The sequence below is a fragment of the Mustelus asterias genome, chromosome 14 (assembly GCF_964213995.1).
Source record: "Mustelus asterias chromosome 14, sMusAst1.hap1.1, whole genome shotgun sequence".
NCBI classification, from domain to species: domain Eukaryota; kingdom Metazoa; phylum Chordata; class Chondrichthyes; order Carcharhiniformes; family Triakidae; genus Mustelus; species Mustelus asterias.
The window spans coordinates 24,863,814-24,890,084 of NC_135814.1; the positions used below are offsets into that span (position 1 = coordinate 24,863,814).

General features: G+C 40.7%; 1 protein-coding gene across 5 annotated transcripts in view; it reads left to right on the forward strand.

Moving 5' to 3' along the window:
* gtdc1 (glycosyltransferase-like domain containing 1) overlaps window positions 1-26,271 on the forward strand; it is a 302,215-nt gene that overhangs the window by 47,997 nt on the left and 227,947 nt on the right. For all 5 annotated transcript variants that reach the window (XM_078228009.1, XM_078228012.1, XM_078228007.1 and 2 more), the window contains exon 2: window positions 7,121-7,330. In XM_078228009.1, coding sequence (XP_078084135.1) covers window positions 7,152-7,330 — 179 coding nt within the window. In that variant the 5' untranslated portion in view covers window positions 7,121-7,151. The remainder of the gene's footprint in view (window positions 1-7,120; window positions 7,331-26,271) is intronic.

Here is a 26,271-nt window from a genome sequence, read left to right on the forward strand (position 1 = left end):
TTCAGCTGAAAATTTTTCACTGATAGGTGTCAGTTCCATGCAGGTATCCGAATCATAGTGTTGCCAACCACAAAGCTATTTTGGTGTCACTTGTTAGCTGGGTTTTGACTTATCGTAATTAGAATAGAGTGTGTGCGGTCAGCAGGACCATTTGGGGGATACAATGGTGAAGAAAGTTTGTTTAATTCTGAATGTGCAACATAATGAAATCCTGTTGCTGCATCCCATTTTAACAATGGGGAAATGGTTTCTTAATATCTTGCCACAGAACCATAGAAAGGTTGCAGTGAATTCCATATGCCAACCATTGATGAAAAAGATTTTGCTCATGTCCCCTCTAATCCTTCTTTCAATCACCTTACATATGTGCCCCCAGTAATTGACCCTTAAGCTAGGGGAAGCAATTTTTTCCTGTACACATTGTCTGGGCCCCTCATAATTTTGTACACCATAATTAGGTCACCCTTTAGCCTCATCTATTCTAAGGAAATCACCTTAACCTATCCAATCTCTCCTCATAGTTGCAATTTTCAAGCAACATTCTTGTACATTTCCTCTGCACTCTCTCCAGAGCAATTATGTCCTTCTTTTAAGGTAGTGGCCAGAACTGTACACACAACTCCAGCTGTGGCCTAAGCAGTGTTTTATACAGTTCCATCATTACATCTCTGCTTTTTTATTCAATACCTTGTCCAATAAAGTAAAACATTCCATTTGCTTTCTTGACCACCATGTCCACCTGACCTTCAAGGACCTATGGACATGCACTCCAAGGTGTCTCACTTTCTTAATCCCTCTCGATACCTTCCCATTTATTAAATGTTCCTTTGCTTTGTCCTCCCCAAATGCATTACTTCAATCTTATCTGGATTAAATTCCATTTGCCATTTCGCTGCCCACTCAACTAAACGTTGATTTGATTCTGGAGTTGACAGCTATCTCCTTTACTATCAACTACACGGCCAATTTTTGTGTCATCTACAAATTTTCCAATCATGCTGCCCACATTTAAGTCTAAGTCATTAATGTGTAAGCAAAGGCCCCAACACTGAGAAACTGGAAACTTTTCCATTCACAACATTCAGTCAGTCAATTTTGGACCCAACCTGCCACCTTCCCCACGATCCCATGAGATCTCACTTTTTTGATTCATCTGCCATGTGGGACCTTGTCAAATGCTTTGCTGAAATCCATATGGGACCATATCCACTGCATTGCCCTCATCAATACTCCTTGTTTGCGTTTTCAGATAGCCTCACTATGGTATGTTTACATAGAAACATAGAAAAACTACAGCACAAAACAGGCCCTTCAGCCCCACAAGTTGTGCCGAACATATCCCGACCTATAACCCATAGAAACATAGAAAAACTATGGGGTGCTGAACATGAGAGGAGTGTGCAGATTGATGTAGCCTTCATACACTAACATGATCATCATTAATAAAATAGCCTAATTGATGATCTTGTTTGATACTTCTTTCTCTGACCAGCAAAAAAAAAGATCCTCCCTGTCCCTCACCCCTTGGGCTAACCTGACCCAGTGGAATCACATAAAGCTCAATCTCTAGAAACTGTTTGGTTGTCTAGTCTTTGGGCTGCCTTAATTTTACATCAATATTAAGTTGTTTTAGAAGCGTACTGGCCATGTACACAGCTACAGATGATTTCAAGTTGCCCATTTTAATGTTGGCAGGCCCCCGTTACAGAAGCATCATCAGTTTTACTCTTAGCTTTGTTCCTAAAGGTAGAACTTAGCCAAAGTGAGTCAACTTTAAATAAAAACAATTTGAATTATTGTAACGTTACAGGTGTACAAGGTAAGAACAAGATCTGATGCAAGACATTAGAAACAATGATATACAATGATACTATTTGCTGCTGTTAACTTATGTCAAGAACTTCAGTGTCAGGATTTCCATGGTAGTACCATATTGTCTATCACACTATGACACACCAGGAACTCCTTAATTGTTTACCGGATTATAAGAATTCAGGGTTATGATTAACTAGGAAAAGTCTTTTGGATATTAATTTAAGTTTTTAACCAGAATAGTTATTCATATTTCCTCCAACTACATTTAACAGCACCCCTTGAAACACAGTTCAACAGAATACCGTACATGTATTTTTTTAATGGAGTAGTTTAGCGAATCTTGTTGAATGAAAATGTTAATATTTAACTGGGAATTGTTTTCAGATTATTGTTAAATATTAACATTTTCATTCAACAAGATTCGCTAAACTCCCCCATAATAAAGATAATTAGGCATCTTTAAATGCAAAATAATCATAATTATGTCCCTTTTAATTGCAGTAATAATGACTGAAGTTTTTTAAAGTTTTATTACCATTAATTTGTTTACTGCACATCATGTGTTTGCACAATGAAAGCATTCAGTTTATTAAATAAATATGTTGCACCTATAGATGTAATTGGCTGAATTTTACATGGCTCAAAGAAATTCTGCATCCGGGTCTAAAAATGGGTCCTAAGTCTGTGCGGGCCAAAGGGGCGATTTTACCAATGGCAGCAAATTAAAAGGCTGCTGATGGGACTGCCGTCTAATTAAGGATGATAGCCTGCTTTTTAGAGCTGATGGCCCAGTCAGAGGGCTACCACCGATAAGCCTTGGCACACCACTGGCATCACCATTGACTGATGCACCCACAGCCCAAAAATGTGCGGGTTAGGTGGATTGGCAATGCTAAATTGCCCCTTACTGTCAGGGGGACTAACTAGGGTAAATATGTGAGGTTACGGGGATAGGGCCTGGGTGGGATTGTAATTGGTGCATTCTCGATGGGCCGAATGGCCTCCTTCTGCACTGTCGGATTCTCTAATTCTATGCTGAGGCTACAGGAAGAAGAAGTGGGTGCCTTGATGTTGAGATGTTTTGGAGGGTAGGTAACAATTTTATTTTAATGTGTCAGGTAGGCAGATCCCAACGTTCGGAGGGATAAACCCTCCACTGGCAGTGTTGGTGCTGGCGTGGCAGCCATTGCTTCTGGGGATACCCTCCTTAGGCCTTAGAGTAACCATAATTAAAGCTCCCCACATGGGGAAACCTCTGGGAGACACTTCAACATGCCTGACGATCTTCCCATGCAGCAAAAACCCCTCCAATGCCAGTGAAAGGCTTCTTTAATTGCCCACCTCCATTTAAAGGTGGCCACACCTCTAACCCTATTTGGACTATCTCGTGACAATGGCCTTCCATTTGGATTATTTCTACTGATATTTTCTGAGTTCTCTTGCCCCCCAGCCCATCCCTAAAAGGCTGGTAAAACTCAGCAACTTTTTTCTTAACCCTAGGCTTTGCAGGTCTGATTACTATTGCATTTGTGGGTTAAAGACACACAATCTTTGAAAGGGTATTTGAACTTTTACCTGGAGAACTGTTGAAACAATGTTCATGTTTCAAATGGACCATTCTCATTGCATTTCATCCTGTTCAACAGTTACATGTTTCACCTTTACAAGAAAATATAGTTTTGCAATTATGGAACAAAGTTTTGTTCATGAATCTGTCAATGTCGTCAATGACTATATTCAAAAGGCACAATGTTTTTGTAACCAAAAGGCAATGAGCCTAGTTCTAGTTTTGTTATATTGCTCAAAAAATGGGGCCATTCATTGTGATACAGAAATAACTATTGAACTGTCGAATTAATTGTCTACTACATTCCTCTTTTCTGATTTTGAGATTTAGGGCCATGTCATTGGAAGTAGGCAAGAGCAGTGTAATTATTGTGTCAAAGATGCATTAGTTGGCATCAAAGACACTTCTATGACTTCTGATGAAGCATGAAGTCTCAACATCCATTTGTGTATTTGTTTAACATTTTAAATTTGTTTATAAGCTTTTTTGTGGGGTGAGGGGTTAGTGGGATGCTGCAGGGCAACAGGATAAGCAAGCTTGACATTTCAGTGCCGTCACTATTTAAGACTTCTTTATTGTTCATGTCAAAATGTAACAAGTTATGGAAACATGCTGGAAGTCAAATATAAAATAACAGTTGTATGTTAAAGTTACATGTTGTAGCAGAACATCCAATCAAACAAATTTTGTTTGCAACACAAACTAATGTTTCTCTGTGCTTGCTGACCAGCATTGGCTTACAGTCCAACAACACCATAATGTTATTATACTCGTTGTTGTGTTCAAATCTGTCTGTAATTTTGTGCCTCCCTATTTTTGTAATCCTCTCCAAACCCCTGCTCCTCCATTGGTAGCTGTTCCTCCAGCTTTAACCTCTGGAATTCCTTTTTTAAACTTTTGCACCTTTCTACCTCTTCTTTCTCCATTGAGATGGTGCTTAAAACCTGCCACTCGACCAAGGTTTCCATCATCTGTCCTAATATTTACATCCGTAGCTTGGTGTCATTTTGTTTAGTTCCTCTTGTGAAGCATCTTGGAACATTTTAACATGTTAAAGGCCCTTTGTAAATGCAAGTTTTGTTGTAATCAGGTAATAGTGATCGGATTTTGCTTACGTTGTTCTGTATGTGGAAATGCAAGCAAACATGCCGTAGGTGCATGAAAGCACTTTGATAATTGCTATAAATGCATCCTTGTTTTTTGAATGAACAGAGTTGATTTGAAGAATGCCTTAATTTGATCACCTATGCAATATGGATCTAGTCACAAGTAAAACAGAATGTGTTTACTTCAGGATCAAAGTGCAGGAATCTTTTGGTGGCCATACATCTTGCATTGATGGATCCTTTCTTTAATATGTAAATCTTCAGGTATGCAAAATCATGTGCTTTTGTTTCTAGATATTTTAGCCTGAGGCAATAATGATGCTTTACTGCAGACTTATTTCACTGACAGAATCAAGCACTTTTGAAGGGAGTAGCATCACATGAATTCATGTCATAAACATGAAAGGTTGATTTAACTATTGTAATTGATTTCTCATGATACACATTTTATTAAAACCAGATGACATGGATGAACTTTAAAGTAAAGTTCTAATACTTTACACAATATGGTAAACGGTGTATATTTTTAAACACCATCCGGTCATTTTAGTGATACTAACGGAAAGGTATGCAGCTGTGGTATTTCCAGATGAAGATGTGTGGGTGGGGGACCAGCATTTAATCAGCAGACTTCCTTTTTCTAATCGAATAAAGCATTTATCTCTTAAGGTTTTGTTACCTCAGTACTTTATGACCAGGTATGTCTCAGTTTAAACTGAGACCATTTTTATTAATCCCGCTTGCAGAAAAAGTGGTAGGACCATGACTGAGAGAGGAGGAGTATCGCCTGTGCCTGTTGGTGATATTTGCAGATGAAGCCTCAACATTTTTGTGTGCCATTTCTCTATCATCATTCTTGTTGGACGCATTAATACTTGTAGAAAAGTAATGGACACAGCAATGTCCTATGAATGTATTAAATATATGTCCAGTAACATTACTAGCTATAATTTCTTTTATTTGTTTCAAAGCAACCCAAAGGGAACTGATGGCGTTAAAAAATATTTTCGCAAGTGCCAGCTAAATAAGTAAATCAACAAATATTGATTATATTTATAACACTATGGTGTGAAGGCCATTTAAAGTTTGTGAAGATACATTGGCAGGAAGAGATAATCCTTTTCAAATATGTGATTTACTCTCTACGCTTTGGATTGGTAATATTGAGGCAACAATGAATTTAAGGTCGATCATTATAAAGGGATGCTATCTTTTTCTAATTTTACACGGATCATATTTCAAAATGACCACAATCAGATCTACACTCAGGAGCTACTGCTATTATAAGCCTGTGGTACTGTAGTATGTTGATTCCTTTAAAAGGCAATTTCAGTGTACCAAAATACATTTTAAAATCCTATAAAAATGATGGTGACTGATATTTATAATTACACGACCTTTAGCTAAATTATGAAATTCAGCCCTTGTACAGTAAGCCAACTATGGGGTACTATGTGATCTCTTTAATAATGTAGCATGATTAATTTAAGTACTATATCAAGGGAATTCAAATGCCTAAAGTAATCCTTAGGTGCATCGCTTATCGTAATACACACCTGCAAGTTCATTATTGTTTTTTATGAGGTGAGACAGGACAGTAATCTAATAATACATTGCTGTGGAACTATTGCATTTAAGGAAATGGGCCATGGCATTATTATATTATGTTAGCGTATAAATCATTTTTACAACAAAATAATATTTTAAATCTATTTGCAAAAGCATGTTTAAAGTCTGCCTGTGTGTGTATGAGGAAAAGAGAAAGGAAGCTACCTACCACAGCAAGGAAGAAAATTACCCAGCTGTTAAGCAAACAAGAATGTTATTTAACAAAGAGCTGTTTTAATATTTTGATTGGTTTTATATACAGTATATCAGTTGCCATCAAATTTAGGTACGCACCTGTTTGAATTTCTTTTTCCCTTTTAGACCCAACTGCATTGATTGAAATTGGGTTAATCCTGAAGTACTAGTAGTGGTTAGTGCAGTGTGATGATATGCAAATCTTCGTATGATTTGAGCTGTCAAATGAACTGGAGACCGTTTAACTGGTTCCCAACTTTCCAGTGCATCCATGGATCATGTGCTGGAAAACATCACAAATTCTCATCAATGTAATTTTGTGGGTTTCGCTTTTTCTGAGAAATGCAGGAATTGGAAAAAAATTGAAGCTTGCTCCTGATTGACTATGCTGCTGGAGTTAAAAGCTTAGTTAAAAACAGATCTGCCATAGAGCAGGCAGGAGTCCTGTTGACAGAACTGCTGGACTTGTAGTTTCTACAGGGTTGGTGTCAAGGCATTGCTGGTATTATGACTCTCAAAGAGGGTAGTTAGAGTAACAATGGTACTCAATATACCAGAAGGCAAATTGTGCTATTGGTTTTAGCTTGCCGTTGACTGGAGTCATGCAGACTCATAAAATATTTTGGAACACCAGGGAAAGCTCTTCCACGTTTTGTGCTGTGTGGCTAACGTTATGGTGTGTCATATTGTTACTGGCGATTTAAGTTGTGGCTTTGCTTCATTTAGTGCATAAGAAACACCAATTTATAGTCTAGTTTCTATAAAATGAACACTTCCCTGGCCCTCGCAATAACAGCTAATTTCATTTAAAATTTTATTTTACTCATAGGAACTTGTAGCATGAGTGTATCAGTGCCACTATGAATGTCCTGATGATTGAAGCCTTTTATGGGGGTTCCCACAAACAGCTGCTTGACCTACTTCAAGAGGAGATCAAGGGATGTTCCGTATTCACCTTAACAGCTAAGAAATGGCACTGGAGAGCCCGTACTGCTGCACTCTACTTCATGCAGACAATACCACCCAGTGAAAATTACAGGTATGTGAACACAGAGGAGGGCCACAAGAGCTTAACAGCCTTGGAAGTGGTTATTATGTGGGATAGCCGGGGAACTCCCTATACATTTTCTAAAGCTTTATTAACTCAATCTTCAATGTCAATATTGTGCCAAACGTTTTGTCACAGTCGCTGTCACATTCTCTAACACTCTTCTTGTTTATTGAATATTTTCATGGCAGAAGGAGTATTAAAATCTGATGAAAGCTGTTCATTTTCAATGTGCGATTTTGACACTGCATTAAAGAGAATGTTGTCGTCCGTGCCCTTTCTGGAATCGATCAATTGAAAACTATTGTGACTACATTTTTAGCACTTTTTGACTGTTTGCTGCTGTTACTTTTTATTTATCCATTTACAAAAAATATACACATGACATTATGTGTGAACTGACTTCGTGGAGATAGTGAGTCTGACCTTGTCAGAAAGCTGTATTAATATATGCAGTTGAAATGACAAGATCATTGCAGACCCCTGGGTTAATGACTAAGTCTGTTGTTAATTTGGCTCCCATATGCAGAAGGGCTGAGGCATTCTCCAAGTTTCTTCACCTAATAATGTAGTCAGAATTTAATCCTTATATGAAAAATATAAAAAAAATGAACTATGTCATGGGGGAATGCTATTTGCTTTTTCTAATTAACAGTGTTATTCCCCAATAATCAACCACAACTTATCAGCCAATATTACTTGGAATGATCACATTATAATTGTTAATCTTTCATTGTGAATGTGATCGCACATCAGCTCCCTGGGCACATTGGGTATCACTCTGTTCCAAGATGCACCACTACTTGCAAGAATGAGGACTGAAAACTGAATAAATCAACCCATAAACTCAAAATAGAGACATGATGTCATCACTTTTGGGTGTCCACTTTTCTTCATGTTGAGCTAATTCATTTTTAAAATCTTTATTGGTGGTGACATTTGCTCTTTAAGTTGTATTGTAGGCTACCCGTTTCCAGTCGTTCATTATTAACCTACACCTGGACCTAATTTAACTTTTAGATTATCCAGATGTTGCCTTCTGAGGAGTGCAGCCATTTATTTTCGATTCAAAACCCGAATCCATTTTTGTTTTAAGTTTGTCCAGGGAATACCCTGAACACAGAATTGTTCTGGGTTTCTGTAAGATTATAGTGAATTCTATTTAGTACCAACCAGTATTAACAGTCTGAAAGTGAAATGCAAAGCATCAATCTAAAAAGTAAATGATTTTACAGATGTTAAAACAGAAAACAGTACAAATATATGTTAAAGTTCCAAAGGGAATTCAACCAAACTTTGTTGCAGGCAAGTTTATTTTCTGTTTACAGTGATTCTGCCCAATGAACATGTCAGAAATTTAATTGTATAAATTTATTTCTTTATCACTCATCTACAAACAATCTGGTGCCAAGGCTTTTTCTGTAACCCGCTGCTGGGACATGGAGAAAAAATCCCATTCGTGGGCTTGTCTCTTTTTTTAGCATCGAACTGTCTTGTCTCCTTCGGCATTCTTTTCTAGCTACCTGGTTGAGATATTAAAAACCATCATCTATTGGTTATTTGTATCGTAATCCGATATGCTACTTCCAGTATAACAATAAGATTTTGTCCTTTATTAAGCACATGACATTGTCTGGAAATGGGCCATAATGAACAGGGAGAGCATTTCCTTTCTTCACTCTTTGTAGCAATATCCTAAATGAATTGTTATAATTACATTCATGAATTCAGTGGAGAACTTTAACTTCTAGAAGGCCTCTGGCCTCGTCACTACGTACCAAGCCAACTGATCTTTGTTATGGTTGCAGTTGGCTGCACCTGTGGCTTGGCTGGCAGGGTATCCGGAAGGGTATTCTCCGAACATTATTTAGTGATTCCTACTAAAAATATACAAGTATGGATGTTGATTGAAGTAATTAGTCATTTTAACTGTGATGCCCCATGTAGTTGAGTAGGCTGTAGCACTTAGAGTCCACACTTTACCACAAAGATTGGCTGCTTCAGGGTAAGTTGGAAAGACTCAGATCTCATGGAAGTAAAACCCAGAATCTTTGGAGGTAGAAGATTGGGAAGTGAGACAAATTCAAGATTTGAAAAGGAGAATTGTGAGAGATGGTGGCTGTTTTCTGCCCTCCCCTGCCCCACCACCACCAAGCACATCTCTTCCTTATAAAGTCATACTGCAGTGCTGTAAAACATTTATAGAGGATACACAAATCGGGGGGGGGGGGGGGGTGTGATGGTATGTTTTTGTGAAGAACCGTGGCCAAGTGGTGTGTCTGTTTTGTACTATGGTGTTATTTTTTTTCATTATGGCTTGTTAAAAATGCTTATGAATAGTTTCTTTAAGAAATTTATTTTATTGGCAAAACAGAGCCGGAGGTGCAATTGGAATGATCCACTTCAAGGTTCAGCAATGCTTGCTGGCTCTGAGCGCCAGACTAATTTGTGCTAGTGCTTTATGTCGTCAGCTTTTGAGCGATTTTGCATTTTTTCAGTTTGCCTTTTTATTGTTTGTTTTAGTTGCTGTTAATTTGCTGGAGTGCAGCAGGCTTTTACTGTTTAAACCTAGCGCCCTGTAGCAGGCGGATATTTTGGATTGGATTTCCACATACTTGTGCTGTAATGTTGCTGCATGCTGGGTAGCTGGAGAGTCATTGGGAATACCGGAGAAGTGTTTATATTTGCAAAAGGAAGAACTCCCCATAAGTCCATGTGCTCCGAGTAGAAAAATTAAAAACACGTAATCCATCCCCCTTGTGCAACATACAGGTCTGCACAATTTCTGGCAAGAATATTTTTGCAAGTTAAACTATCCTAAAGCAAATTAACCAAAGCAATATAATCTGACTGGATTGGAGGACTTGCAGCCAATCATATCAGTAGCAGTTTTTTCGTCATCAATTGGAGATATCTTGAGTATTAAATATAATAAATAAAACTATGTTGCTTAAGCAATTGTGTTTATCATCACAGCACTCTCTTCCTGTCAGCTGACCAGGCATTATCAGTTAAAGCAAAACAGAAAATGCCGGAAAATCTCAGCAGGTCTGACAATATCTGTGGGGAGAGAATAGAGCCAATGTTTCGAGTCGAGATGACCCTTTGTCAGAGCTGCTCTATTCTCGTTGGCTCTATTCTCTCCCTACAGATGCTGTCAGATCTGCTGAGATTTTCCAGCATTTTCTGTTTTGTTTCGGATTCCAGCATCTGCAGTATTTTGCTTTAATTATCAGTTAAAGCTTTCTTTTCCTGCCTTGTCATGTGGGAGTGGACAGAACGGTATGTGACAATGTAGCATTGATTACTAAAAGTAAGGCCTCTCTTCCTCAAAGCTTTCTGAAATGTTGATATTGGAGTTTAACAAACCCTACCCCTGAAAAATTTACTCCAGAAATATACTCCTAATTAAGGTATTTATGCAGTCAGTTTTTTTGTTTCTATGAAACATAGACCAACTACCCCAAGAAATAAAAAAGAAGCATAACTTTCATCATACATCATTTGCTGTCTTTAGGAGCAACATTATAATATCCATTACAGGTACAAAAGTGCAATTGGGTGTTGAAATGTATTGCTCGTGATACTCAACTACACGGTATGACTAATCAGGAAAGATTTGAACACCCTCTGTTTGGGCAGTGGTCACTTTTTAGTAGACTTGCCAACTCTAGTCAGCAGCATTTTCTTTCCACCCTCAATCTCCAATACTTTTAGAACTGGTAAACAAAAATGTTCAAAGAAAATTAATGCACCAATTTTGATTTTCTCCTGGGTTGCTGATAGTAAGTATTCAGGAGACTTTGTTGTAATTCTTGGAGACACCATGTAAATTCCAGAGCATTGTCAACTCCGGTTAACCTAAGAAAGATCATGAATAGTACCATGGGGTCTATTAAATCCATATGAACATCTATATCTCTAATAAAAAGTAGAACCTCTGATAATGTCACAATCCTTCAATACTGTACTAAACAGTCAGCTGACATTGTGTTCAAAGCCGAGATTGAAATTTAGACTTGTAACATTAAAACAAAGGTGAGTTTTTCCCCAAGTCGCACTAAGCTGAACCAAACGAAGGAATACTAAATAACATGATCTTCCTTAATATTAGAAAAAAAAAGGTTTAAGTTGCTCCTTGTTAGTTTTCCCACAATTCCTTTTGCTGGTCTTGTATTACTTTAGCCATTTGTTTGTTTATGTTTTGGCACTCTTACTATTAAATTTCCCTGTTTGGCAAACAAACGACAAAACTCAAGAGGAGGAGTTGTATACAGATAAGTGGGTGAGATCATTTGGCCGTTTAACTCTGGAAGGAACGTGGATCTGTGCAATTTTGCCGTGCAGGATAATGACCACATTTTATTTGCACGTGGCCTTTGAAATCTTTCAGAGAGTTAAATGATCTTACCTACAGTGGGTATTAGCATTCTCCCAAATCCACACTTAGAAATCATTGCTCATGCTTTCCTCCTCCTTCCCTCCCCCATTTCCTGTGTTTGTGGGGAGTATTCTTCACTGAATATTGAAACATTTGAAAGGGGCTTCAGCCAGAGCAATTACTTAAGCAGTTTTAGTTTGTATTACCGATTATGAAACTTTTAAAAACGAGGTGACTAACAGTATTGAGTGGGAGGGGAAAATCCCTGCAGTCACAGCACCGTGCTGTTACTGTTACTCTTGCTCAAAGCCAGTGTATTTTTGGCTCCATTTAAAAAAAAATAATTGAATGGGTTTCAGAGTGTGTTTTGTCAGATAACAAATTTGAAGCCATCATCAGTAAAAATTAAACATAAGTTAGCACCCTATACAGGCTAACTTTCAAGGTAAAATGCTTAAAAATCTCTCGTAAAATGCTGCGGTTATGGTTTTGAAGACGTTTTTTTGTGGTGCTTTTATAGAATGACTGACTCCCAGAACCTGTGCATGTCTGTTGTAAATATTTTTCATTTGAACAGGTAGTGAGTTCATTAAAATTTGAAGAATAAGCTGTAGCAGAACAACACTTGACTAAGAGAGAACACATGGCACAAGCCTTGAAAAAATTAGAGAAATTTCCACAACAGAAATACCAAAAAACCACCAGGTTAATAATGATTTCCTGTCGTGAAATATTTTTGTCACATGTGTCTGCCCACTGACTTGGCAATACAGGTCTTTAACATTTGCAGAGTGAAACTGCAATCAGATTAAACTGGGATACAGCTATGTATCTGATAGCTTACTGTTTTATTTTGTGTTTCTTTTTTAGTCACGTAACTGTTTCTTTCATTGCCACAGCAGCTTTTGAATTCATAATGAAGAGTGGTGATATGAGCTGTGTTTTGCATACCTTGTATTTATTTGTTATTTTGTTGCTCTTAAAAAAATAAGAGTGAATGATTAATGAGGGGAAATTTCATTTGCTACCTGTTTCTTTGAAATCATGACCAGCCCGTTTTTTTTTTGTGATGTGTAAAATGATGGAAATTTTGAGTGAAAAGTGAGGTAAAAGCAATTGAATGCTAAGAATTTCACGCAGTTTGCACAAGAATATCTGTTCTTGCCAGCAATTAATTCTAGTGGATCTGACTTTATAGGGTCAGCCCTAATTATTAATGCATTGCAAAATCCTAGCCCACATTAAGTCCGTCAACAGGAGTTCGCCCAACTGGGTAGGGGATATCAGTTAATTGGCATATCATCAGTCCTTAAAAGCTGAAGAACAAAGTTAGCTGCATATGGCGCCACAATTGTTTAACTTTCCTCCGGTCGCGACACATTCATTTTCATTCTTTCGAGAAGGGAACGAGGTAGCACATGAACGCATATAGAGTTAAAAAACGGAGACTGTGGGCACGTGGTGAAGTGGCATAACAAGTGAATCCTGTCATGCCTGATGAACTGCGGGTGCTGCAAAATAAAGTGGGTGCAAGAAGGATTATCCCAACAAATAATAAGCGGGGTCAGCTAGGGTCTGCATTGTGTACGGGCAGGGGAGAGATGACAGGATCATTCACCCCTTTTCCACCTCTCATCTGACTGCAAGTGGATGTGTTTTAAAGAAGAAGACTTTTAACCCGTTGCACGCTGACTCTCAAGGACAGAGGAAAGACGGGTTTTCTCATTTGAAAAAAAAAGAAATGTTTAATTTTCAACAATGAATGTAGTCGCAATGGCACCCACTCTCACATGCACATGACATGCACAAGAAAAGGTGGTGATGAAAGACGTAGCATGCACTTGGATTTTTAAGAAGTTTAAAGATGCACTACTTTATCTGAGTCTTTCGAAATGGAAGCTCAAAATTTTGCAGGCCTGATGATTTCCTTTTGGTTCACAGAAAAGATGGAGGTTGGATGTTTCAGGCGACAGATTCACGATGGCTTACCAGTTGCAGCAGCAGGTCCCTGGCCTTGGACCAGCGAAGGCACTGTCGAGCCCCAGCAGTGAAGATGGGGCTTCGATCTTCATTAGATAAAATGCTTGCCTCAGTTCTCAACCTGTTAGTGGATTCTAGGCAGGTGTTTTTCTCTTAAGAGTCAGTGTAGACTTGATGGCCTCTTTTTGCACTGCAGGGATTCTATGATTCTTTGCTGGGATGGATCTGTACTATCTGAGTCCTCTTGTCTCCCAGACTGACTGCCTCACTGATCTCAAAATGTGTGTTATTAAATGTTTTTTTTATCACAACCTGGTTTCTTTCAGTAGACCATCTGTTTTTCAATTGTCCGCGCAAATGGTCCTTGACAGTTTGAGCTTTGGTGCACAGTGGGCTTTGAGTTTCAGCCATTAGCATCTTCTTGTGATAGTAGTGGGTTTCTCCTCACTACCATTCTGTGGAATTTCATTTTGTAGCTAAGACGTCTGCAGAACCATAGCACACTAGTTTCTGTAGACATTTGAACAAGAGCAGCCATTACATCCCCAGAAAAGACATTTTGCATTTTAATGCCTTCTGAGTGAAATGTCCCAAATGGTCGATTGCATTTTAAAATGCTATCTAGACAAGCAGCCTAACTTCTAGCCTTGTGCAGTTCCATGTACATTGGCAGAGAAAGTGGAGGTCGCCTGACCTTTCAACTCCATCTTGTTTCAAAGCAAATTGTCCAATTTCCATTTTGTTTTTCGAGTGTCCTTGATGTATACTTTAGGGAAACTGCCAGGATTATACTATTTAACAGGGCTGTTTACCAGATAGATGGCCCATATGTGCATACCACAAAGTGTCATCTGTTAATTAGTTTCACATTTAGGACTAGTCCATGCTTAGCCTCGCACAAGCACATGATTCTATCAATGTACTTGCATGCAAATAATACACACACTAATTTTACAACTTGCAGTTAAAACCTTCAGTACATTCACATCTTTAAGTACAAAATTATTGTAAAACAACCGAGCTACATAATTGTTACCTGCTGACAAGCAGATACAATATATCTGCAACTACACATATGCTCCTTCATCTTCCAACATCAAAGGATTACTTTTCTGCTTGCATAATAAAATACAACATATTGTAAGTGAATTGGAAAGAGCTAAAAATTACAAGCCTTTCACTCCTTAGAAAAAGTCACCTTGAATTCTGGCTTATAAGCATATCAAGGCATAGAGGGATCATGAAGTTCCAGGACTCTCCTCAGCTCCAGGCTAGTTCTGTCCAACTCCAATATCTTCATCATTTACTTCCTCAGAAATCTGTGTAAATCACAGGCAAAACCTATTGCCACCTATTTGGTGTGCTCTGAAATCAACATTTTAACTTTTGTTCCTTTCTGTCAATTTGGAAAATAAGTCTTCCAGGACTGTTACTAGCCCAGGATGAGGTGGTCTCTCCATTACATTTGCAAGCATCAGTTTAGCAATGTATAGTTTGAGGAATGCAGTTAGGGATATGATACCAAGTGAGTCAGATTGGCAGAAGCAAGTGATGGTGACAGAAGAGAAAAGAAACTTCCTGATTAGATGTCTGAGTAACTGCCATCAATGCCCGTCCATATTTTAATGTAGTAGTGAAGTGGAAAATGGGCAAACCTTATGCTTCCGTCCTATTCCGTGGGAAGAATGATGAAAGTATTGGCCATGTTGACCTGTGTACTAATCACCTGCTCAATCCATGCATGGGAACATTCTACTGTGTGACACTGTTGTTGATCCAAATGTGTAGCTGAAAAGTAGGAGGCAGAAAACTTGAATGCACTGTTGACCTTCATTGTCACTGACAATGTTGTTCCTACCATTGCAGTTGGATGACAAAAATTTTCAAGTGACACTTTGTTGACCAAAACTCTTGGAAGCTGCTCCCCTTGATTATTTGCCAGATGTCTTTGCATGGTCAGAGGATATAATTGGTAGCATGGCGATGTGAAGCCAGTCTGAATACAAGACCTGTTTGTTTCCTTGGCATGTGTCTTATATCACTTAACTATGAAACATAGTATTTGTCGTGCTGTAAATGCAACAGCTCATTTTTAATTTTAACTTTACTTGGCAACATCCTTATGGATCTGTAACTTTGGCAAAGTCATGTTGCTCTCGGAGATCTTGTGAAAGGTTGCCCTTTGAAAGACATTTTTCTCACCTACTCTTTTCCTGTTCTGCCGAAAACTTGTAACTGCTGCAGTTACACTGTTGTATTTGTGTACAGTTTTGGTCTGTTTTTGGTTCAACATAAAAATTTAAACATCAAGCACTATTGCACCCCATACCGACCCAGAGTCTCAGAGTAAATAAAACAAAGAAGCACAGAATGTTTTTAAACTAAGAAAAATATGTTGGATAAATAAAAGTCCTAGGACCTAGGACAAGACCATCTATCCCTTTTTACATATGGAGCTTCTCTTATAACACCCCTCAGATGATGAATGAATTGCACAGCATGATTCCATCCTAAATGGGGCTTGGCGATTGCATTATGCATCATTTAAATTCATTTGAATGCATTGAAGTTGAGCACTTGCATATTTTGCTAGAGACTTGTTACAAGTTGGTCCCCATTGCTCACTCCACTCGAGAACCACCACCAGCCATGGCAATCAGAAACTTTATGATATTTCAAATAAAGTTTAGGATCCTTGTAATACCTAGACATTCAGAGGATTTAGAAAATAATCTTCAGTTATCTTGCATTCTTTTTTGGAAAGACTTGTCCTCATTTGTGGAGAATAGGCAAGTGAATGTTTCAAATATGGACTAAGAGCGCTCAACTGGAATCTTACCTTGTCTGTTCTTTGCACAGATCCGGAATGACCTGTTGATCCTTTCCAGATTTTCAGCTTTTGTATCTGTTTTTCAACATTTGCACTTTTCTGCTCTGAGGATTAGGGTGGAATTTTCTGGCCCTGCCAGTGGTGGGTTAGGTGTTAGGCAGGAGTGAATAATTCAGAAAGAGGCCCAAAGTCCAATTCCTGCCCGCTGAAAAACAAGTCTGAATTTTCCCCATGCCATTTTCACGATTTTCAGGATGATAGTGAGACAGCTTTCCTGCCAAGGTGTGGATGGGATTTCATTTGCATGAATAGAAGGGCATGCATGAAGACTCTACAGTACCAAAAGTAGCGGGAGTCTAATGTGGCACAAGAGGGAAGGGCACAGAGACTTGAAGAGAAAAATGGTCTTGTGGTCATTCATTAAGTAGCTGGCTAACTGAGTGAAAGATAGTCATTGTTTCTGGACTGGGGCCAGGAGGTCAGGATGAGGGTTTATAGGCAGACCTGGGGCTCTGTGGACCATGCTACAGGGCTATGCATGGCAGGCACATCGCATTCCCACTGCAGGGATGGGCAAGGCCTCTTCACCCATGGGGTTCAGGCACAGCTCAGTGTGCAGGATGTGGTCATAGTCTCTCACTTGTAAGTGAGTGGGATATATGTCTTGAGGATAGATGGGTGCAGCCTGTAAATGGGGAAAATGTAATAAAGTGGGGTGGGGGACGGTACTCAAACCTGCTCCCCAGGGAGGGTTGAAGCTGATCTTGAAGTAAAAATGCAGCAAGCACCACCATCTTGAGACCCCAAAGTCATGATGCAGTTTGATATCAAAGCTGGAAAAGAAACTGCATGGAAGGCTGAGGCAGTTTGGGAGAAGCCCATGGCTAGACTCAAGTCTGAACAGGGGACACCTCCACACTCCTTAGAGGAAAAACATGGAAATGGAGTCTGAGCTGATATAATTCGGGAAGAGTTGAGTGAGAAGCAGTTGGAACACTGACATTTGGAGCACTTTAAGATGAGACTGCATAATTAAGTTGGCCAACTTGAGAGAATGGAAGATGCAGCCAACCATAAAGGGAGCACAGCTGCTGGATATCTGCAAGATGACCAATGAAACTTTCTCCAACTGGCATGCTAACGGACGAAAGGGTTTCCGGTTATTCTAAAAATCCAGGTTAGGCATAGTAAGTATTAAATCGCCATAGTCCCAGATGAATATAGGCTGCTCTCTCCTTTTGAGAGGGGGAGGTGGGTGGGAGTTAACTGGTGGTGATTTAACCTGCGGATCATCACACTTCAGGCAATGAGAAATGTTGAGAAGACAGGCCTTCATGAATAAAGTCAGCTGGTATAGGAATTGAACCCGCGTTGTTGGCTTCATTCTGCATTACAAACCAGCCATACAACCAACTGAGCTAAACCAACTCCCTATAATGAGTATACCAGATCAGACATCGTAAGAGTGCCTTTGGTAAGGCTGAACGTATCCTGCTTGTGCTCAAGCCTTTTCCAACCTCTCTGGAATTAAAATGTCAGGTATTTGGGGTGGCATCTTGGTCATCTCAATCTGTGAGGTAGCGCCTAGCTGGAACACTGGAATAGGGAAAGGTGAGTCGTGCAGTCACAGCTCTAGGGCATGACAGTGGCTTTCTGCTAGTGATTGGGAGCTCTACTATAGTTGCCCATTACTCATTAATCTGTTGGATCTATCTATCCACAGGATAATTGAATAATGGAGCCTGCACTCGAAGCTACCTCCTTGATGGCAGTGATCCGATTAAGAAAGAGAACAAGGGCCTGGCACTTAAACTCAGCTCTGAGATGATGCCCAGCCTGAGGACCATGGTCCAGGGAAACCCCATCAAGACCTGGAAGAAGAAGTCAGACTCATCCCATGGAGGCGACTCGCAGGACCAATGGGAATGAGTGAGAGACAATGCCGCACTTGTCTACACTCGTCAAGTGGTATTCTGGCTCATAATCTATCACTTTCTGCGGGAGCAGCTAACACCCCATGCACTGGGAGGGCATCCCCAGCCAGTGGCTTGTGAAGACTCAGATTTTTTGCCAGTGATGCACAGGGGATCTATGTGGCAACTTGGTCCTCAACACATAAATGTAGCTAGGAGGTGACAGATGCTCTCTGTGGTAAAGCTCATCAATAGGTGAAGCTCCTGAAGAATGCTAGCCAGGCTGCGAGATTCGTGGGTTTTGTGGCAATCTGGCATTCCTAGAGTACAAGGTGCAATTGTTCGCACACATGTTGCTTGAGAACTCTGTTGCAGCTCGTTAACAGGAAAAGGTTCCACTCCTTATATGTTCAATGTGTGACCATCAGAAGCACGTCATGCACATTTGTACCAGATACCCCGGGAGTTCCCAAAACTCGTACATCCTGAGGTACTCCCAGTCACCTCCGATATTTGAAGAGCTGCATCATCCTCAAAGTATCTTGGAGGAGAGATTCAACACGGTGCTTAGTTTGACAATATCCATCATGGAGCAGAATATTTGTTGCTTGGTGGGGCTCTGCTGTACTCTCCGCATAAGATATCCTGCATAATTGTGTGCTGCTTAAAAGGGGTAATCATTTGCCAGAGGGAGACATGGAGGAGACTGAGAACTCCTCACATGATGAAGACCTGGAAGGGCAGTAACCTGAAGAGGGCGATGATAGGGAGCTTCCATCTGAGGGTGTGATCGGAATTGCAAGACTCGTAAGATGTGCCCAGAGGTCCGGGCTTTGGACCTCCAACCCTCATATTTCATCAGGCTCTAATGAAAAGGTCAGCAGCCAAAGCTGTATGTAGCTGCTCCTGGAAATGAACACGTCAGTGCAAAGCCTATGTCAAGTATACTTGATGCAGTTGTGGCTGACTGAATGAGATACGTTTTGCTGCCACAGAGATGTACAGAGATGGGCTGGAGAGACCATCTTGGCTGCAGCTCTTGTGCTTTGCCACTAACAGTGAGGACCACTATTTGTTGTTTAGTGTTAGCCCTGCAGTGCAATTGAGCATGCATGACTCCATGATGTCTTTTGAGGAATATCACTACCTAATGCAATTTGCATTCATTTTCAATCAAGAGGTTGACTCATATGCATGACATTAGACAAGGGACAAATAGCTAACATGAGTCAGCTAGACATTGCATAATGTGAGACTCACAAAGAGATGCAATTTCAGAGTGGGAGCTTGGTTTGCCGTTGCAATAAAAGGCCAAATTGGTACATAAACACAATGTATTCAGCGATGAGACAATTGTCATGAACAGCAAATGTATTTACAAAGCTGCATGATATATACAGTGAGTGAACACCTGTGACCCAAAAGTGATATCAAGGTTTCTTAATGTTTTGAATGCTACCGCTAAGCCCGTCAACTTGGCAGCATCCTGTTCAAACTTGGAGAGATCCTGGATGTCTGCCATTCCTCCTCTGATCTGGGATGTCTCCCTCTTGTGGGCAAGCTGGAGTTTCATGAAGTCTGAGGGATGGGGCAGCGATTCAGAAGCATACATACCTATTGTGTGTGCTGAGCTCTCCTCAGTAAGGGCTGAGGATGGTGTTTGTGCAGAATGATAGATGTGAGATCTCTGAGCTGAGTGATGCCTGAGTGTATAATACCATCATGAGTGAGAATTGGGAGCAAACTGAATGAAAACATGGTGGTGTGGATGAGATTGCTGCCCTGGATGGTGTTTCTCTGGTGGGTGCCACGGAGGTGACCTCCCTTGCAACTGCCTCCCAGGCTGGTGGGTGAGGTTGATGAACCACATGGGTCAATCCGTTGGTTACATGACTTCCCAGTGCTGGTGTACATCATGAAGAAGAACCTCAAGGGATTAGTTGCTAAACCTTGGCGCTGCCTTCTTTTCCCTTGTAGCCATTTCTGTCTTGGTCATCCACAAAGCTGGGCTGCAGGGAGTAATGTGTGTGTTCGGCTGGTGTCTATAAATGTAGCCAGGATCTTTGATCCCATTAGGTTTCTGCGGGGTGGATGAATCATTGGCTGACCTTCCATGTGATTCAGAGAGCTACACACTGATGCATAATTAATGAGCTGCCAAGCATAAGATCGGGCACTATATCCTGACCCATCGATCAGCAGGAAACATCACTAATCCTGCCCACCACGGCACTTAGTCTCTGGAGCAGCAAATACCACCCTCCTTTTCTTCCTTATTGAATCCAAAGTTGGTGGAATGGGTTGGCAGATGGAAGTTTAATGCAGAGAAATGTGAAGTGATTCATTTTGGTAGGAAGCACTTGGAGAGACAACATAAGATAAAGAGCATAATTTCTAAAGTGGGTGCAGAAGCAGAGGGACCTGGATGTACATGTACATAAGTCCATGAAGGTGGCAGGATGGGTTGAGAGAGGGGTCAATAAAGCATACAGCTTTATTAACAGGGGCATAGAGTGCAAGGAAGGAGGTTATGTTTAATTGATATAGGACACTAGTTGCCCTCAGCTGAAGTATTGCATCCATTTCTGGGCACCACACTTTACGGAGGATGTGAAGGCATTAGAGAGATTGCAGAAAAAATTCACACGAATGGTTCCTGAGATGAGGAATGTCAGTTATGAAGATAGATTGGATAAGTTAGGGCTGTTTGCCTTGGAGAAAAGAAGGTTGGGAGGAGATTTGATACAGGTATTCAAAATCATAAAGGGTCTCCATATAGTAGCTAGAAAGAAACTGTTCCCACTCATGAAAGGATCGAGAACGAGAAGGCATAGACTTAAAATAATTGATAAAAGAAGCAAGAGTGACATGAGGAAAAAATGCAAGTGTTTAATGTCTGAAATGTACTGTCTGCAGGAGGCTGGTTCAATTTTTTTTATTTCACTGTGTTGCTGACTCAGCCAGGATTTATCATCCATCTTGAATTGCCCTTCAGAAGATGATGGCGTGCTGCCTTCTTGAGCTGCTGCAGTCCATGTGTTGTAGGAACACCCACAGTGCTGTTAGGAAGGGAGTTCCATGATTTTGGTGCAGCCCCAGTGAAGGAATGGTGATATAGTTCTAAGTCAGGATGGTGTATGTCTTGGAGAGGGGCTTGCAGGTTGTGGTGTTCACATTCATCTGCTGCATTTGTCCTTTCAGATGGTAAAGGTCGTGGCTTTGGAAGGTGCTGTCAAAGAAGGCTTGGTGAATTGCTGCAGTGCATCTTGTAGATGGAACACACTGCTGCCACTGTGCATGGTGGTGAAGAGGTGAATTTTAAGGTGGTGAAATGGGTGTCAATCAAATGGGCTGCTTTGTCTTGGATGGTTTCAAGCTTCTTGAATGTTGGAGTTGCACTCATCCAGGCAAATGGAGAGTATCCCATTTGACTTGTGGCTTGTAGATGGTGGACAAGGTTTGGTGAGTCAGGAGATGAGTTACTCTGCAGAGTTCCCAGACTCTGACCTGCTCTTGTAAGCCATGGAATTTATATGGCGGTCCATTCTATGATTCTACAAATAGGGGAGGCTGAGTGGAGATGTAATTGAGATGTACAAATTTGTGAGGAGCCTGAATAGAGTGGATAGGAAGGACCTATTTACCTGAGCAGAGAGGTCAGTGATGATGGGGCATAGATTTAAAATGATTGATAGAAAGATTAGAAGGGAGCTGAGGAAACTCTTTTTTTTCCCCCAGAGGGTAGTAGAGGTTTGGAACTCTGTCTGAAAAGGTAGTAGAGGTAGATATCCCCAACTCATTTAAAAGATATCTGGATATGCACCTCAGATGCTGTAACCTGCAGGGCTTCAGACCAAATGCTGGAAAATTAGGTGACTCATTTTTCAGCTGGTGTAGACCCAACGGGCCATGTGGCCTCCTTTTGTGTCTTAAACTTTCCATGATTCAATGCAAGTTGTCATGGTCCATAGCCTTTGCAGCATTCAGTGCCTTCAGCTGTTTTTAATGCTGTATGGAATGAATCAAATTAGCTGACGACTAGCATCTGTGATGCTAAAGGCCAAGATGGATCATCCACTCGACAATTCTGGCTGAAGCTGGCTGCAGATGCTTCAGCCTTCTCTTTTGTGCAGATAAGGTGGGCTTCCCCATCATTGAGGATGGGGATACTTCTAGAACCTCCTTCAGTTAGTTGTTTCAAGTCCACCACCGTTCAGAACTAGATGTGGCAGGACTGCCAAGCTCAGATCTGATCCGTTAGTTGTAGGATTGCTTAGCTCTGTCTATTGCATGTTGCTTCTACTGTTTGGCAGAGTAACCCTGTGTTGTAGCTTCATCAAGTTGACACCTCATTTTAAGTCATGCTTGGTGCTACTGGCATGTCCTTCTGAACTCTTCATTGAACCAGACTTGATGATGATGTTAGAATGGGGGATATTCTGGGTCCATGAGGTTACAGATTATGGTTGTATACAATTCAGCTGCAGCTGATGGCCCATAGCACCTCATGGGTGCCCAGTTTTTGAGTTGCTAAATATGTTTGAAATCTATCCCATTTAGCATGATGGTAATGCCACACAACACGGTGGACAGTGTTCTCCATGTGATAGGACTTTGCCTCCACAAGAACAGTGTGGTGGTCACTGTACTATACCAGCACAGCCTTGGACAGGTGCATCTACAACAGGTAGATTGGTGAGGACGAGGTCAAGTATCCTCTTCCCTCTTGGTTCCCTCACTACTTGCCAAAGACCTAATATCAGTCAGTGGTGGTGCTACCGAACCAGTCTTAGTGATGAACATTGAAGTCATCGAGCTAGATTACATTCTGTACTCTTGCCACTATCAATGCTTCCTCCAAATGTTGCTGAACATGAAGGAGTATGATTCATCAGCTGAGGTAGCTGGTAAACAGTAGGTGGTTTCCTTGCTCACGTTTGATCTGATGCAGTGAGACTTCATGGGGTCAAGAGTCAATGTTGAGGACTCCCAGGGCAACTCCCTACCTATTTTATGCCAGTGTTTTGCCTCTTCTGGTAGGTCTGCCCTGCTGTTGGGATAGGACATATCTAGGAATGGTGATGGCGGTGTCTGGGTCATGGTGGGTGGGGGTGGGCGGGGGGGGGGGGGGGTCAATTTAACTCAGTTAGCTAGATAGTTGCTTAAGTGATGGCAGAAAAACATAGTTCAATTTCCATAGCGACTGAGGTTATTCATGAAGGCCCACCTTCTCAACCCTGCCCCTTGCCTGAGGTGTGGTGCAGATGTTAGTAAGACGGACTTTGCACGGTCAACAGGGCTGGGTGTGCTCTTGTCATTTCTGGTGCCTAGATTGATGCTGGGTGGTCCATCCAGTTTCATTCCTTTTAGACTTCGTAGCAGTTTGATAAAACTGAGTGGCTTGCTTGGCCATTTCAGAGGGCACTTAACGGCCATTGCTGTGGGTCTGGAGTCACACCTAGACCAGATAAGGATGACAAATTTCCTTCCCTAAAGGATATTAGTGAATCAGATGTTTTTTTTACGACAATCATAGCATCATAGAATCCCAACAGTGCAGAAGGAGGCAATTCGGCCTATCGAGTCTGCACCGACTCTCATCTTACCTAGGTCCTATCCCCATAACTCCATATTTACCCGCTAATCCTCCTAACCTACATATCCTGGAACACTGATGGGCAATTTAGCATGGCTAAATTTCTGGTGCTTGGGAAGATTGTGCAAAGTTATGGGAATGGCATTCAGTGAACTGCTCATTTGGAGAGCTAGTGCAGACATAAGCTAAATGGCCTCTTTCTGTGCTGTAACATTTTTGTGTAAAAATGGTAGCATGTGCACACTGGGCTGGGCTGAGACTGCTAAACCTCATTTCCTAACGAATTGTTACGGTCAACAGAAGACTTAGTTCCCATATATTTTGCTTACTTTTTGAATTGTGTATATTAGTCTATTCATATTTTAAGCTGTTTATTGAAAGTTTTGCATACCACATGTGCTTCCAGCATTTTAGGAAGTAACACTTAGTTATTTCTCCTTACTGTACTATTTTTATCACGCTATTTCCAATTTGCCTGGTTGCCACATTTAAGTTATACCTACCACACTTAATTTGGAGTTTTTCAGTTCACATCGTTGGCAATGTTGTACTCACAGGGTCACTTCACCTCTCACCCATTCGATTTCAGTCTCGTCCTATTTTGGTGCCGGCTGTTGGATCCTGCTTTGGCTGGAAACTGACGTTAAGTTTTATTAAGTGATTCAAAATCAAAGTTATTAAATGTTTTTAGAAGTGCTCAAATGTTTAAGGAACTGAATCAATTCCCTTTCCATCACGGATTCTATATTGTCCAACAAGTCTTTAAATTTGAAGTCAAATTAGTATTTTGAGTCATTGCTGGGAAATGTTTTGAAGATGTGCAACCCTACTTTCATCACTCACTGCTGTTCAAGGCCCAAACATGACATTCATTTGAAAAGCGGAATGCTGTGGATGCTGGGAATCTGAAATAAAAGCAGAAAATGTTGAAAATACCAAACAGGTCAGACAGGACATGTGGAGAGAGAAACAGAGCTAATGTTTCAGGGCTGAGCTTTCATTAGAACTGAGACAAGTTCGAAATGTGATAGGCTTTGAGCAAGGGATGGTTGAGACAAGGACAGATGTAACATCTGTGATTGGGTGAATGACAGGCCAAAGGGGATGGTGATGGGGCAAAAGCGAAATAAAAGATGTACAGTGTTGCTGTCATCTGAAAGCAAAAATAAGAGAAAAGCCAAAAAATATGCCCCACTATCCCAATATTCTTGAATCCCTAGACCTCAGTAGGATCATTTTCCTCAGCCTCTTCCCCAGTACTCTCAAAAGCCAACTCCATTATCCTGGAATCTCAGATTTTACTTCTCCTAAATCTCAATTATGTCTTCATTTCGCACCACCTCCACCATTGGGACCCAGGCGTTTCTCCATCCGGTCACTATTGCATCCTTGTACATTGCCAATCTCAAGAATCTAGTAAGCCCCTCTGTAATATCTTGGAAAGAGTGGCGACCACCAAGTGGAGTAACTAAAGAACTATGCATTAACAGAAATAACCATATACAGAAAGTCAGAAAGGTGCTATCAATTACTTCGACTCCATTCTCCAGTCTGCCTGTGAGAGCCTGCGTTCAGCCCAGGATTTGTGTGCTACAGTGCGATTGGCTGGACAAGTCACATGACCCTCCAAAACCTCACTCCTTAAAGGGGCTCCCCACTACATTCTGCCCCCTTTTAAGTTGATTAACACTTACCAACATAAATTAAACTATTTACAATATAACACCATAAATGACAATTATAAATGATCATTGTAAAGTCAGTCTGTCAGGGGATTTCCTCCCCCTCCTAGGGTGATCCAGCTTTTACAGGAGACGCCTCAACAGCAGGAGTAGATTTGACTTTCAGAAATCAGACTTCCAACTTGTAAAGGTGCATCCGGGCAGATCACTTCTCCAGTTGCGACTGGAAGGCTACTTGATCCTTCCTCAGGCTGACTTGTTTACATACTGCTTTAAACCATAACATCATCACTGACGGGCATACTCTGTATGGACTGCCCCACTGGCTCTCTTTGCAACTCCTTCTCAAGCGAGCTAGAAACTTCTTCAGTATTTTACCTTAAACTTCTACTTCATATGATACCAAGCTCGTCCTGGCCACGACAACACCTGGGACCCAATTCTGATCAGTTCCAAAGTTTTTAGCATATGCTAATCATCCAATTCAAATGTTCTCTCAGGCTTTGTTGAATCATGATGTTTCCTTTGCACACTCTGCTTTGCCTCCACC